We start from the raw sequence: 13,399 nt of genomic DNA on the forward strand, positions 1-13,399 counted from the left end.
AGTCCAGAAATATCCTTCCTCTCAGCACCACCGGATCCAGGAGTCCTCTCTCCCCAGGATGGGGAGCAGCACGGGGCCGGTGGGTCTCAGCTCTCAGATGAAAAGACCAGGCAAGAATCCAGCTTGATGGTGAATGGTTTCCAGTCCCAGATTTTCCCAGTCCCTCAGACCTAAGAATAGGGAAATACCCCAACAAACACACAGCCATGAATGCTCGGAGCTGCTGGGGGTGGCCGGGGGTGGGTGTCTCCCCTCTGATGGTTTATCCCTGAATCTCCAAGACCATCAGCATCCCCAGAGATGGCTGGAAGGGTGACGCAGGTGATGGTGGCCAAAGCTGAGCCATGCAGGAGACCCAGAGGGTAATCCTCTGGGCACAGCTCGCTGCGATGTCCCTCCTGGCTGGGATTTTTCCCAGGAAGGGTCTTTGCTTGAAGGGTGGGTGATCCCCTGGCTAGAAAGGAAGGATGGATTTGGCCACACCAGGCAGAGAGGTGGCGGGCCACCTCCTTGCCTTGCACCAGGAGAGGGGGCCCTTCAGCTGGTGGGAATCGGCAGGAAAAGGGAAAATAATAGAAAAGGGGGAAAAAAAACCCCGAACACAAGAGAGGAGGAGCTGTGAATAAAATCCCGACTGGCTGATATTCCTCTGCTTCAGGGAGCAAAGCATGGGCAACCGCCCGCCCATCGGTCTGCTGCTTCCCTGCATCCCCTGGCTGTGGCGTCCCAGTTGGGCAGCAGGTTTGGTGCCTCCAAGGGATGCAGGCGGTGCAGGCTGGAGGAGGAGTGGTGGGCAGGGAAAGGGAATGTTGCTGCCTTGGATGTACGAGACAGTGGAGAATCCGCAGGCGATGGCTGGAAACATCAGAGGCAAGCTGGCGTGAAAGCTCCCAGCTCATTCGACCCTGGAGGATTCACCTTCGAGCTGAAAAAACCCTGAAGGGAACCAGGTTTGCCTGGTTCTGTGGCTCCCAGAACTACAGGGGTGGTGTGGGACATGGGATGCTCTGCGGGGAGGGGGGGGGGGGTGGATCAGTCTCCTATAGATCCCCCTCCCCAAATGTAGCTCCCTCCAAAAACTCCGAGCAGGGGTGAACCCCCTGGCCCTGTGCTCAGCAGCGAAAGGCACTGCTAGAGCTGGTGTGACAGATGCCACCGGAGGGCGTTCATGTCCCAAACCCCAGCGAGAGGGGACAAAAATGCTTCAGTGAATTAGTCCTGCGCCCCGCGCAGCACTGGCAGCCAGCCCTGGCTCTCTGGGGGCTTCTCACCCTGTGCCAGCCCCCAGAGCCCCTCGGGTGCGAGGGCAGCCTCATTTGAAGGGGTCTCCTGGGGGGTCCTGGGTTCCAGAATGGTTTTAATTAAAGCAGAAGGGGAGCGGGCTGGGGACACTGTTCTCGGTGGGTGGCTTTTCACCTCCAGCATGGGATCAGACTAGACCCACCACCCTGCCTGTGACCCCCCTGGCACCGGGGGCGTCAGCGCCAGCCCTGCGTTATCCACCCTGCTGGGACCCAGGGAGCTGATTGTAGGTGAGAGCGGAGCAGTGACCTGGGACTCCTTACAGGGCCAGTTAACAGGAGTCTTGAGGGCAGATGAGAACCCATCCCCCTGTGTGATGCCCCCAGATCTACACTTGCTCTGCGGTAGCTGCTGCTAGCCTGCCACCACAGACCCAGCACCAGCTTTGGGGACATACAGGTGACTGCCAGCCCTGTATGACATGCATCCCGGCTGCCAAGCCCACACCCTGCTGCTGAGGCTGGGTTTGAGGAGCATCCAAAATCCCAGAGACTTTTGGCTCATGCTGCCAGTGCTTGCAGCACCCAGTGGCCCCCAGCTCCATGGGGACATGTCTCCAGGGCTGCTCCCCATCTCCCCACTCCCTTGCTTCCCCCCATGGAAAATCGTGCCCATGCAAGGGTGGGGGGACAGCCAGGCTTGAGGCTGTTCCGGGGAGCCTATAGCTTTTCTCCAGCAGTGCTTTGCGTGCAAAGAGCGGTTATCTCTGCATCTCTGTTCTTCCCTTCTTAACCTGGGGACAAACTCCATCCTTACCCACTCTCATGTTCTCTCATTAACAGGTACCTTGTACCGCTGATGACACAGGGCAATCGATCAGCCCAAACACTGTCTCCTTTCCAGAGGGAAGAGGGAGGTGAGGAGTGGGAGGAGGAGAAGGAATAGAATCATGGAACAGTGTGGGTTGGCAGGGACCTTAAAAATCACCAAGTTCCACCCCACTGCCAGGGGCAGGGACACCCCCCCCCAGCCCAGGCTGCTCCAAACCCTGTCCAGCCTGGCCTTGGGCACTGCCAGGGATGGGGCACCCACAGCTGCTCTGGACAGCCTGTTCAAGAGGGGTTCATACTGATTTAGGAGCCCTCACAGCACAGGGGCAGAGCCATGTACCAGCTCTGTTGGCTCCAGCTTTCCTCCATCCACAGGTCTAGCCTGGGTCGAGCAGAGGACCAGCATCTTCTCTGAGCCACCACAGAAGGAAACTTCACCAGGGAAAAGTCCCATCAGCTCCAGCATCCCAGAAGCTGCTCAGTCTTGGAGGCTGAGCAGAGATTTTCTCCCCCAAAAGGCAGAAACCAGCCATTATCCCCGCTGTGAAGCACTGCTCCTGGGGTTCAAGGCCTGGGGGAGCCTGACTGTCCGAGGAGTGAAGCTGCAAAGAGAAAGATGAACTCCCAAGGTCTGACGGTGCAGCAGGGCCAGCAGGATGCAGGGGCAAAGCTCACCATGCTTGGAGGATCGGCTGCCGCCAGCTCAGATAGACATGTCCCCAAAAGCACTGGCAGAAAGAAAAATCATGCGTGGTTCAGAAATAGAGCTTAAGGTACAATTCAGAGTTTTATTTTAAGCTCTAGGGCACCAAGGGTGGAATTTTTGACATCAAGGGATTGTCATCAGTGTTGGGGACAAGCAGCAAAAGGGAGACACCCAAGAGTTAATCCCCATGGGGAGATGATTCCTGATAACAGATCTCACAAGAGAATAAACAAGCAGCCAAAGGAAAGAAGTTAGAAATAAAGGATGTGCTTTTATTGAGGAGGGTCATTAAGTGTTGGAGCAACTTGCCCCTCTCTTCCATCTGGGAGGAAGAGTGGTACCTCTAGCCTGTTTCGGGGCTGGGTACAGGAGGGGAGGACATGCCACCACCCCGAATGCTGGCACCAGGCAGGTGTCTCAGCTCGAGGGAGGTGTGTGGCTGCCTGAAGTCTTTCCCTGTGGGAATGAGGGAGCTGGGAGCAGCCCCCGCTTTGGAAGAGGAGCTGAAGCTCAGCTGCCATGGCTGGTCTGCTGACTCATTTTAAAACCGACAATAAAAGCAATTGGCCGTGGAGTGATAAAAGCTCCTCTGACTTATCACCACCCCAATTTCAGTATCACAGCACTTGCAGGCTACTTGGGGAGTAATTGGATTGCTTAATTGAGGAAGATCATTAGGGGAAAGCAAAGATAGGGGAGCTGGAGTCCCTTACCTTCTCTGAGCAATTGGGGCTTTCATGATGCTGATCGATGGATTTGTTTATCAGGAAGAAATGAGGAAGAGGAGGCGGTGAAGAGCTGAGATCCTGCACCTTGAAGCGAGCAGGGTGCCCCCATCCCTTTCTCACAGAGGGTCCCTGGCTGGGGGGATCTGGGGGTGGAGCTCTGCTCCAGAGCAAAGAGCAGTGCAGGGCTGAGCGACCTGGTTTGATGCTCAGCCTGTGCTCGCTGCTCTCCTCCCTGCACGCTGGAGGCTGCCTACACACCCGGCAGGGAAAGCATCTGCTGAAGGAGCTTCCTTGGCTTTGATCTTCCAGCCATATTGTCCAGGAGCAGGCAGGAGGCCTGGGGTTGGGGTTGGGGTGGCAGGGCTTGAAGGGGCAGTGTGGCTGCAGCACCCCCAGCAAGAAAAGTGGGACCTCACCGGGGGTCACCGGGCTCTTGGACGGGCCAGCATGTCCAAGGAGAGGTGTGCGTGCAGGGACATCAGACCAGGGTCTCAGGACATCCTCCCACCTGTGCAAGCTGCCTGGCAAGGTCTCTTGCATGTGATGTCTCCATTGGCATCCAGGGGAGGGGAGAGATGCCACCTGAAGATGGGGCTTTATAAAGTGGGGCGTTTTGCCTCCGACGCCACGAAGAGAAGGGCTGCGTGGGGAGGGATAGCCACCTGCCCATTCCTCTTCCCCTCGAGCCTCTTCCCTTTCCCTTCTCCATCCTGATGCTGGGGTGACTCTTTCTTCCAGGTCTCTGGTCTCCAGGCTGTACCCGCTGGTACTGGCAGCCGTGTCCCCGGTCAGGCAATCAGCCCCTGATAAATGTATCTCAGGGAGACCTTCCACCACCAAGGGGCTGTTTCACCTCAGTGATGTTAATATTAATCTGCTTATCTGCCCCGCGGCTATAAAACACTCATCTCCAAAGGGAAAAAAAAAATTCCCACCCTTCTTTATAACTACACTTGCTTATTTCGGGCCTTATCGGTAAACACAGGCAGCCTTCAGGGCAAGAGAGTCACGCAACAGCTTCAGCAAATGGGGCCTCTGGTCCTACACCAGCATCAGCCTGGCGTGGTCTCACTGCAGCTGGAGTCACTGGGCCAAGTCCATGGGAGCCTCTCCGCCCCACAGGGATGGTGTGAGGCGCTGCCACTGAGTCCCTGCTGGTCCCAGTGCTCTTCTGAATCACCAAGTCAGGCACTGAGAGACCCATGCCCAGGAAGATCCCACCTTACCTTCCCCTGCAGCAGACGAATGCCAGCTTTGGGATGTCCCTAATGGAAAGGTGGTTCTTGATTCTCTTGTCTTGACCTATGGCCCTTGTCATGTATAACGGAGACGTTATTTGGCTGATGGACCTCATGGGCTGTCCTAAACCATCCTTCTGCTTTTCCTTCAAGGCTTCTGATAGCCTTGATAGCTCAAACCATGGTTTGGACCTCCCAGTCCTCACCTTCTCTTTTCCTGCAATATTTTGATTACAACATTAAACAGTGAAGACAAAGCCGGCACAGCACGGAGCGAAGCTGCCTGGGCTGGTTCAATGAATTCAGGTGGGTCTGAGGCTGTATCGTCTCAGTGTTTCATCACAAACTGGTGACCGGGCAGGACCTGGACACTCAGAGACAAGGAGCTACTCCTTTTCATTCGGGCTTGTTTAGCGGGTCTGAACACCTCCCTGCTCTAGCTGGAATCTCCCTGAAGTCTTGGGCAATCAACTTCCCTATTTTCTTCCCCAACACGCTCTTTTGTTTCTGTCTCTTCTGGGAAGTTTTTGTGCAATGCTTAATGAGTGATTGGTATTGGGAGCTGCACGGAGCTTTCATCGGTCAGGGGCTATGCCTGAGCATGGGAACAGGTTCAAGAGCAGCACCCGTTGCACCTGATGGTTATACTTGTTCCAGTATCATCGCTTGCCAGGTACCGCGGTGGCTGGCTAAGATGGCACTGCATGCGAGTGGAAGAAAAGGAGGCACCTGGCTCTGCTGGCATGGGCTGACTGGCAGCCAATGTAAACTCTTTGGTCTGAGTCAGAGGAAGTCCTGTTCTCGTTCTTTGCCCCGTTGTGAAAACACCCTTGCTCCAGTCCAGAATCCCAGCAGCTTGACTTTCTCAATAGCAAGGAGTATAGGTGTCCTTCCTTGTGTCCTTCAGGGCCTTCAATGACCATGGTGAAGGAGGCTGAAGGTGGCTGAAGTCCTCCAACACGCTGGTCCCTCCAGAGGGGCTTTGCTCCAGCCCAGTTCATTTGAAGGATCCCTCTCATTTTTCTGAAGAGAGTAACCTGAGCAGCAGGAGAACCCCTGCTGCAAGGCTGTCTGACAGATTCCCAAAGAGGCACTGAAGTGCTTTGAGCTCCTTTATGGACAAAGATAAACTCTTGAATGGGATCTTAGAGTGACATGATAATTCAGCTAGGTGATGAAAAATGTAGTATAGAGACAAGGGAACAAGCTGTCCTTAGAGGACTTGGAGATGTATTAGCATTTTTCCAAGATTTCCAAGGGTTTTTTTTCCCTGCAGACACATCAACGATGAAGGTAAACTTCAACCATTGAAAACTTGTCCCAGTTAGTCCAGAAACAGTGGTACTGGCTGGACCTCAATAACATCCTCCTCCTCTCCACCCAAGCTTTGGGCATCAGTTCATCCAAGATTTTAAACATGGATGGGGGCCACAGGAGTATGGCATGGGTGGGCTGTCCTTCAGCTGTCGAAGCGTGATTCTGAAAGGATACAGCCCAGTGGTACTCAGGCGGTCTGGTTTGGGGTATTTTCCCTTTCCCTCTAGCGAAAGACAGTTCACATGCCCCATAAACGTGCTTTGTGGTACTAAGACTAGATATGATGGAATATCCAGCATTTGATGGAATATCCAACACTAGAAATGCTGGAAAATGAAAAAGGCAAGAAATGCTACACAGTGAACAAGATAGAAAAGGAGTTTCAGCGGCTTTGGTTTATTGTATCATCCCGTAAAACTGTACCAGTCCCAGCTTTGCCGCAAGGACACCCAGGTCCTTGCCCCCCAGCAACGTCTGGGCAGCAGATGAGCCCACTGCTCAGTCCATGCTCCTCATGGGGAAGCACTGCTTGGCTTGGACATGTCACATCTTGTGTGCTCCCAGGGGACAGTCCATAAAGTGACGTCATGTCCACCTTCTTGCCATCACAGACACTGAGCTCCAGCTGCTGGAGCAAGGTGGAGAGGAGAGGGAAGACCTGCCACCTGGTGACTGCGCTTCCCTTTCCCCAGACTGGAAACCAGCACCTTCTCCTTATCCGCCTTGTTCCCTTGGGTCCCCTCGTCACTGAGGAAACGCTCTGGGTTGGAGGTCAGTGGATCCTTCCAAAGCTTCCTGGAGGGCAAGCATTGGATGCTGGGATGGCATCTCCTGGCCACGGGTGTGGGGGGAGCTGTCCGTAAGAATATCCCTGAATTTAGCAGATAGCTCACGTGCTCCCTTTTCTCTTTAAAGTGGGTTGACCCCACTCCTGTCTAGGAAGGTAACTGTGCAGGAAGGGTCCTGTATGTCATGGCAGGAGGCTCTCTGCCTCAGAAGGTGCTTACTCAGCATGATTCACTTCCCACTGATGCACAAGCACACAACAGCCCTTTGGGCTGTAGTAGCTGTTCAACACTATGTCCCTGGTCCTGCTGGGGAGAGAAAAGTCTCTGAGAGTTCTGGAAGCAAAAAGGTTCTGCATCCTCAGGGGACTATTAGTTTGCTTCTGACACTGCTGAAGTAAGGATGTGGCCCGGAGAGATGGCTTTATGAGGGGTGGTTGCATTGTCCATGAGCTAGATTGGGCAACCGTGAGCTGGGTGGAGCATCTTCAGTGAAGGCAAGAATTGCTCTTCGGGAGCTCCTACGTTAGCCTGCACCAGGGCTGTGAGCTCCCCGTGTCCACCATGAAGCCATCACTCTACAAGTCGATAATACTCTTCCTGCCTCTCGCCCACTGCTGTTGGCGTGGCTGTCCCAAGATGCCTCAAGTCCACCTTGTCCTTCCCTCCTTTGCACCCTGTGCCCGTACCTGTGCGGGATGGTGAAGGGTAGGAAGGAGGAGTGCCTGAACATCTCCAGGATAAAGGCTTCTGTGTAGGGCAGCGTGCCCCGGTCCGACAGCCTCGGTCTCCTCTCCCGGCCGATGGTCTGGTCTGTGGGAGGTCGAGAGGAGGGAGCCGGTTGGGGTCACACAGTGAGATTTGGGTTTCTATCCTGTCAGAGGAAACTTTGCTAAAATATTCTGCTCTCATGCATCCTGATTCACCCTCAGGTTATGTCAGGTTTGTATAACCTCTCTGGAATCGGGGGAGTTTCCACAGAGTAACTCAAAGATAAATCAGTCATTCAATAGACATCTCCCTGAACCAGGAAAAGCCACCCTGGCTTGTGAGGCTTGACTGAGGTATAAGTCGTGCCCTTTGCTTTTTCCTGAAGCCTCTTTCCAGAGCTAATGTCCCATGCTGTCTCAAGAGGTTTCTCTGGAAGGTCGAAGAAGACCAATGAGCAGAAGAACGATTGCTTGGACCCAAACTGGCTGCCTGGTGTTGGACAAAGATGTGTCAGATGGAGCTATAACATGAGGAACCTGAGAAAATCCGCAGTAGCTGAGGGACCTAGTGGGAAAAGATACCTGCTCCAAAGAAGTCGTTCACAAGGTTGATGATCTTCTACTTAGGGATCTGCACGACAATATTTGCTACCACTTTTTTCCCCAGGCACTGATCAGTGAGGGAGTTAGTGATGTCTCAGATGCTCTGAGAGGAAGAGAAGACAAGTCATGGCAGCAGAACCCACAGAGGAATGGGCGTTACTGATGCAGGGGAAGCCCAGGGTCACACAAGCTCTGGAGAACATCATCATCTTCCAGCCCTGCTGGTCCCTACCACTTTTGCGATCTGTGAAAACAAGGAGACAGTTCTGCACAGAACCTGTGGCACAGATCAGGTGTCCAACCAACAAGTGGTCCTATCGCACAGGGCCATGGAGGAGGAGGAGGAGGAGGGCTGCAGTGCTGGCCTGCGCATGGAGAGGCTGCGGGTGAGAGAGGCTGCAGCTGGACCGGCTCAGTGCAGCAGTACTGGCAAGAACGTAGCTGCCCTTTGATGCTTGGCTGCAAGAAAACCAGCTTGCTAACAGACCAAAAAGCACGGATGCACCTCTGGTACAGGTGAGGGTCCTGCAAGCTCTGACCTTGTTGTAGGTCTTGTAGGGCTCCTGGACAATTTTCTGCAGGAAATGAAGGAATCACTCATTGAAATCTTTAAATAACCTCATGGTGCAGCTGGGAAGATACCGGAGCATGGGGATGAAGTCTGCAGGGTTGCCAGCAGCAGCCACATCCCCAAATTCATTGCCGAGGTTCACCAAGCTGAGCAGCTCTTGGTCGTTGTGCTCGTAACGCTTGCCAAAGCAGATGGCACAGATGACATTGGCCACAGAAACCACCAGGTACCGGTTCAGGTCAAAGCTCTTCTCCTCATCCATCAGCTGCAGGAACTTGGTGACCAGGTAGTCAGCCTCCTTGGAGACGTGCTCCTCCAGCAGGCAGGTGGAGGAGGACGTGGGGCTGGGGGCGATGGAGAAGGTCTTCAGGGCGTTCTGGGCCAGCTTTCTGCGGGCTTTCCACACCTCCCCCGAGTCGGGGCTGAAGGCCAGGCTCTGGCCGTTCGAAATGTATTGGAAGCTGTGGAGGTCCGGGCGCCCCATGAAGTCTTCTCCTTGCTTCACCAGCGCTTGCTTGATGGTGTCCAACCCGCTCAGCACCAGGACGGGACGGGTGCCGATCCTCACCTCCATCACGTCCCCATACTTCTGGCTCAGTCTGGTCAGGACCAGGTGCGTGTCCTTCCTCAGCTCCAGCACGTTGCCGAGGATGGGGTAGCCTCGGGGTCCTGGGGGGCTCTTCAGCTCCTTGGGCACGTGCTGCTGGAGGGACTGGAGCAGCAGGAAGACCAGGCAGAAGACGGCAGCTGCGAGAAGGACCTCAGTGGCCGAGACAGTGCCTTGGCTTCCCAGCAGCGACATCACAGCCTTCATCGCTGCCGGCATGTAGGAACCCTAAAGGAGTTAACCAGAAGTGTGGTGAAGAGCCGGGATTAGCAAGAGCTTGAGTCCTGCAGATGCTCCTGACGCTGAGAAAAGGCAACAAGTGCCCTTAAACAGTTCAGGGTGATGGAGCTGTCTGTGCAGCACTTTGGGGTTTTCAAGGGCAAAAGCTGGAAACCTGTAAAGTCTCCAAATACACTCACCACTTACGGAGGACCTCAGCCCCCCAGCACCTTTAATGGCACCCCTTCCCCTGCAGAAGACCCCAGTGCCCACCGGCACAGCCATGGCTCCTGCCCAGGGCAGACAGTCTGTTTGCACCGAGGCACAGAAAACCACAGCTCAGAACAGTGCAGGGAGGCAGGAGGAAAGGACCAGCAACCCCTTGGTGAAGCTGGCCCCATGCCCGCCAGCCCTGCGAGCATGTGTAGGCAGGAGGCTGGATCTGCTGGTGGCTGGGTGGCAGGGAGCGAGGGTGCCACAGGGCTGTCCTGCAGGAACACATGGCTCGCTGGGTGGGCAGGGGAGGGAGGGGCGAGCCCGGTGCATGAATTCCTCCTTTAGACCCGTATATGACCTTCCAGTCCTATATCCATGTTTGAACACACACACACATTGTCTCCTACCTGCAGGTCCTTGCAATAGACAGGGCAGGTTGTACTGCCTGTGGCTCCCAGGAAAGATAGGCAGAGGGTGCCTGGACCGCCTGCCCTGGGGAGCCCAGAGCATCCTCATCTCCCACCTGGACCTTCTTTTCCCACCACCTGGAAGGCCACGGCTTTATATGCGCTCCCCTTGTTGCACGGCCGGGTGCTTATCTCTTGGGGGGCACAGCATGAAAGCCCTGGGGAATAGCTACCCACTGACAAATGGGGCTGAGCCTGGCTGGAGCCAGCCCGAGAAACCAGGGAAGAAAATTCCTCAGCTCCAACAGGCTCTGGGGGGAAAATGGTGACTTCTTCTCCTACCCAGTGCACGTGCCTGCCCTAGAGCCCAGGACAGGGAGGCAGAAAGGGGTCCCCACCCCCTGCCGTAGGGAGGACAGAGGACACGCTCTTGGCATTGCTGCCTCGTGGGATGTGGGTACCAGCATTTCCCCCAGAGACCTTTTCTGGGCTGACCAGACTGTTCCCAGCACACAAAGGGCTGTCACCTCCATGGCCACCCTGGAGGTGGTGGGCGCTGCAGGCTCTGGCTGCTTCCAGCAGCGAGGGGATGTGTTTGCAGCAAGGCATCCACAGCCACAGCCCTCTCCATCCCCGGGGAATCGTTCGGCGTGACCCTGTGCCCTGGGACTGGTGGTGGCAGGACCTTCTGGCCCAGCGGCCGAGCCAGGCTCAGGTTAACGATTGCCCAGGCTTGCGTGAGAAGGCGGCTGGCTCGCTTCCCCCGGCTCCTCCGAGGGAGAGGAGTGGCAGGGCAGAGGGGAGGAGGTGAGCCGGAGAGATAGGAGGGGTGAAAGGGGCAGCACTGGGCAAGGCTGGACCGGTTCATCCCTCCAAAAACACAGCGTGCCAACCCACAGGAGATGCAGGAGGGAGCGGGGCTGCTGCTCCAGTTGGGGCAAAATTCAGGGCTTTGGGAAGTGCAGCCGGGATGAGCAGGCACCAGCCAGGGCTTTGGGGTTTGGCCCTAGGTTTCATTCCGTCTTTGAAAACTACAGTGGGAATTTGGCCCAGGTAAAAGCTGAGCTAATATTTAATAAAGGCTTTCAACATCTGGTCTAATCGGGCTCATTAATAGCAATGACGCTGTTCATTAATGTTTGGCAAGAACAGTTACAAAACCCTGGCTCCTAATATTCATTCTGATAATTGCCAGCCACCTTGCAGACCTACCGGCCCTGGCTTCAGCGAGGAAGATGCTTGGGAGTGTTTTGGGGAGGGAGGCTGGGGTTTCGCAGGAGCAGGGCAACACAGGGCTTGTCCCACAGGCTAGGTCCACATGGCCTCTCCCATCCCCATGGATCTACCTGGCTCTGTTGCATGGGCTTGGGGAGGTGGGGGTGCAGACTGACCCCCCCCAGGCAGCATTTCAGACCCCTGTGGCCTTGCACTGATGGGGAACCCCCCACCAGCCTCTCCTGATCCATCATATCCCAAAGCACTGGAGGAACTGTGGAGAGTCCTGGAACCGTATCAGGAACACCAAAGGGATCCCCAGGACCCACCTGCCCCGCTTCCACCCCCTCCATCCCCTTTCCCTGCCCCCCCAACAGCCTCCTCTGTGCTGGCTGCCAAGCCCTGGCAGGGCAGGGTGCCTCCTGATGAGAACAGCGTTAAGAGCTGCCGCCTTGCGTGCCAGGCAGCCTCACACCCCAAACACATCCTCACCCAGGGACGGGCCCCCACCCTGCCACCGCCCCTCGCTCAGCCCTGGGCTCCCTGGAGCTGCCCAGGGGGCAGCCACAGAGCCACCACCAGGCCCCTGCCCTTGGCAGGGCTCGCACACGCGTGTGAGCGCACGAGGATGCCCCTTGCTTCCCTCCGTGGGTCACCGCTCAGAGGAGGATCCCGGCTGTTGGTGCATATGCTTGTGCCAACATGTGTGTGCAAGGATATATGTGAGCAAGGGGATGACGGCGCCTGCAGGCATGTGCACGTGTGGCAGAGCATGTGTGTATGTGAACACGTGCAAATATATACATGCAAGAGCACAAATGTGCTGTGCATTTGTAGGCAAGTGAGCTATTTATGTATATATAAGACACGTGTAGAATGTTTGTGTACATGAGAGCATGTTAAAATGGGCATGTGTGCACTGTGGGTCAGTGTGGATGCGCATCAGCTCTGTATGTGCAATGTGTATGTGTAGTCTGTATGCGCAGTGACATGCCTGTATAGGTGTACCTATAGATGGGGTGAATGCACGCGCGTGAGCGCTGGGACGTGGGTTCAGGGAAGCTGTGGGCGTGGGTGCCTCCTGTGTTTGATGGGGTGCCACAGTGCATGCCGGCGTGTGGGGAGACATCTCTGCCTGGGGTTTACAGCCGTGTGGCCATGTCCTGTGTGGTCCGTGTGCCCTGAGCCCCTCCTGAGCTGCGGGGAAAGGCAGCACAGGGGCATTTGCACAGCATGTCCCCTCGGGGATGGACAGCCCTGCCTGGGACCCTCGGAGCAGCCTGGGGCACTGCTCAGTGTCCCCAGGGCCACAAAGGGGACATTGGCGGTGACACGACTGAGCCCCCCTGCTTTGCACGGTGGGAAGCTGCCCTTTCCCTCACTCCTCACATGGCTGGAAAGGTCTGGGATGTCTGTGTCCTGTGGAGGGGCACACAAGTGGCAGGGGGGGCTGCTGTCCCCTTGCAGGTGATGGCAGCATCCCATGGCAGAGGGGATGCAGTCCCGTTACCCTGAACGTGTCCCTGGTGCTGGGGAGCCCCCCCAGCCCCAGGCAGCCGGGGGGGCTGATCCTGAGTGGCTCCGGCGCCGCCTTGACCCCGGGCCAGGCTCCTGGACGTGAGGCCACCGCCCTGGTCCTTTAAAAGCCATTTCCCACCCCCCCCACCCATAGCGTGACTGCGAGTGACCGGGGCGGCCCTGCCGGGTCTGTCCGGAGCCCCTTCGCACGCGATGTCCCCAGTGCCACCTCTGTGACCCACCGGCGGGGCGGGACCCCCGGCCCCTTTCCCATCCTTCTGTGGCTGGGCTGGGGACAGGGGTGCGGGTGAAGGGGGTGACATCTGCGGCTCGGGCTGGTCCCCCTTGTCCTCCCAGAAGGGCAGGTCCTGGCCTGTCACCCCACGAGGACCGGGGATGGAGGGGGCGGGGCTGGAGCTGCAAACTCTGCCTGAGACCCCCCTTTGGTCCCCCGAACATCCCCCCCGACGTGCCCCCCCCCCTCCAG

The 13,399-nt window shown here is 56.4% G+C and overlaps 1 protein-coding gene across 1 annotated transcript; it reads right to left on the reverse strand.

The window, feature by feature from the left end:
* Positions 1-7,535: 7,535 nt before the first annotated feature.
* Positions 7,536-9,566, reverse strand: LOC308067337 (cytochrome P450 1A4-like). Its single transcript, XM_080396023.1, has one exon. The coding sequence runs from the start codon at positions 9,554-9,556 to the stop codon at positions 8,753-8,755; it is 804 nt and encodes a 267-aa protein (XP_080252149.1). The 5' UTR covers positions 9,557-9,566; the 3' UTR covers positions 7,536-8,752.
* Between the last annotated feature and the right edge of the window lie 3,833 nt (positions 9,567-13,399).

Source organism: Falco punctatus (genome assembly GCF_963210335.1).
Source record: "Falco punctatus genome assembly, chromosome: 7".
NCBI lineage: Eukaryota > Metazoa > Chordata > Aves > Falconiformes > Falconidae > Falco > Falco punctatus.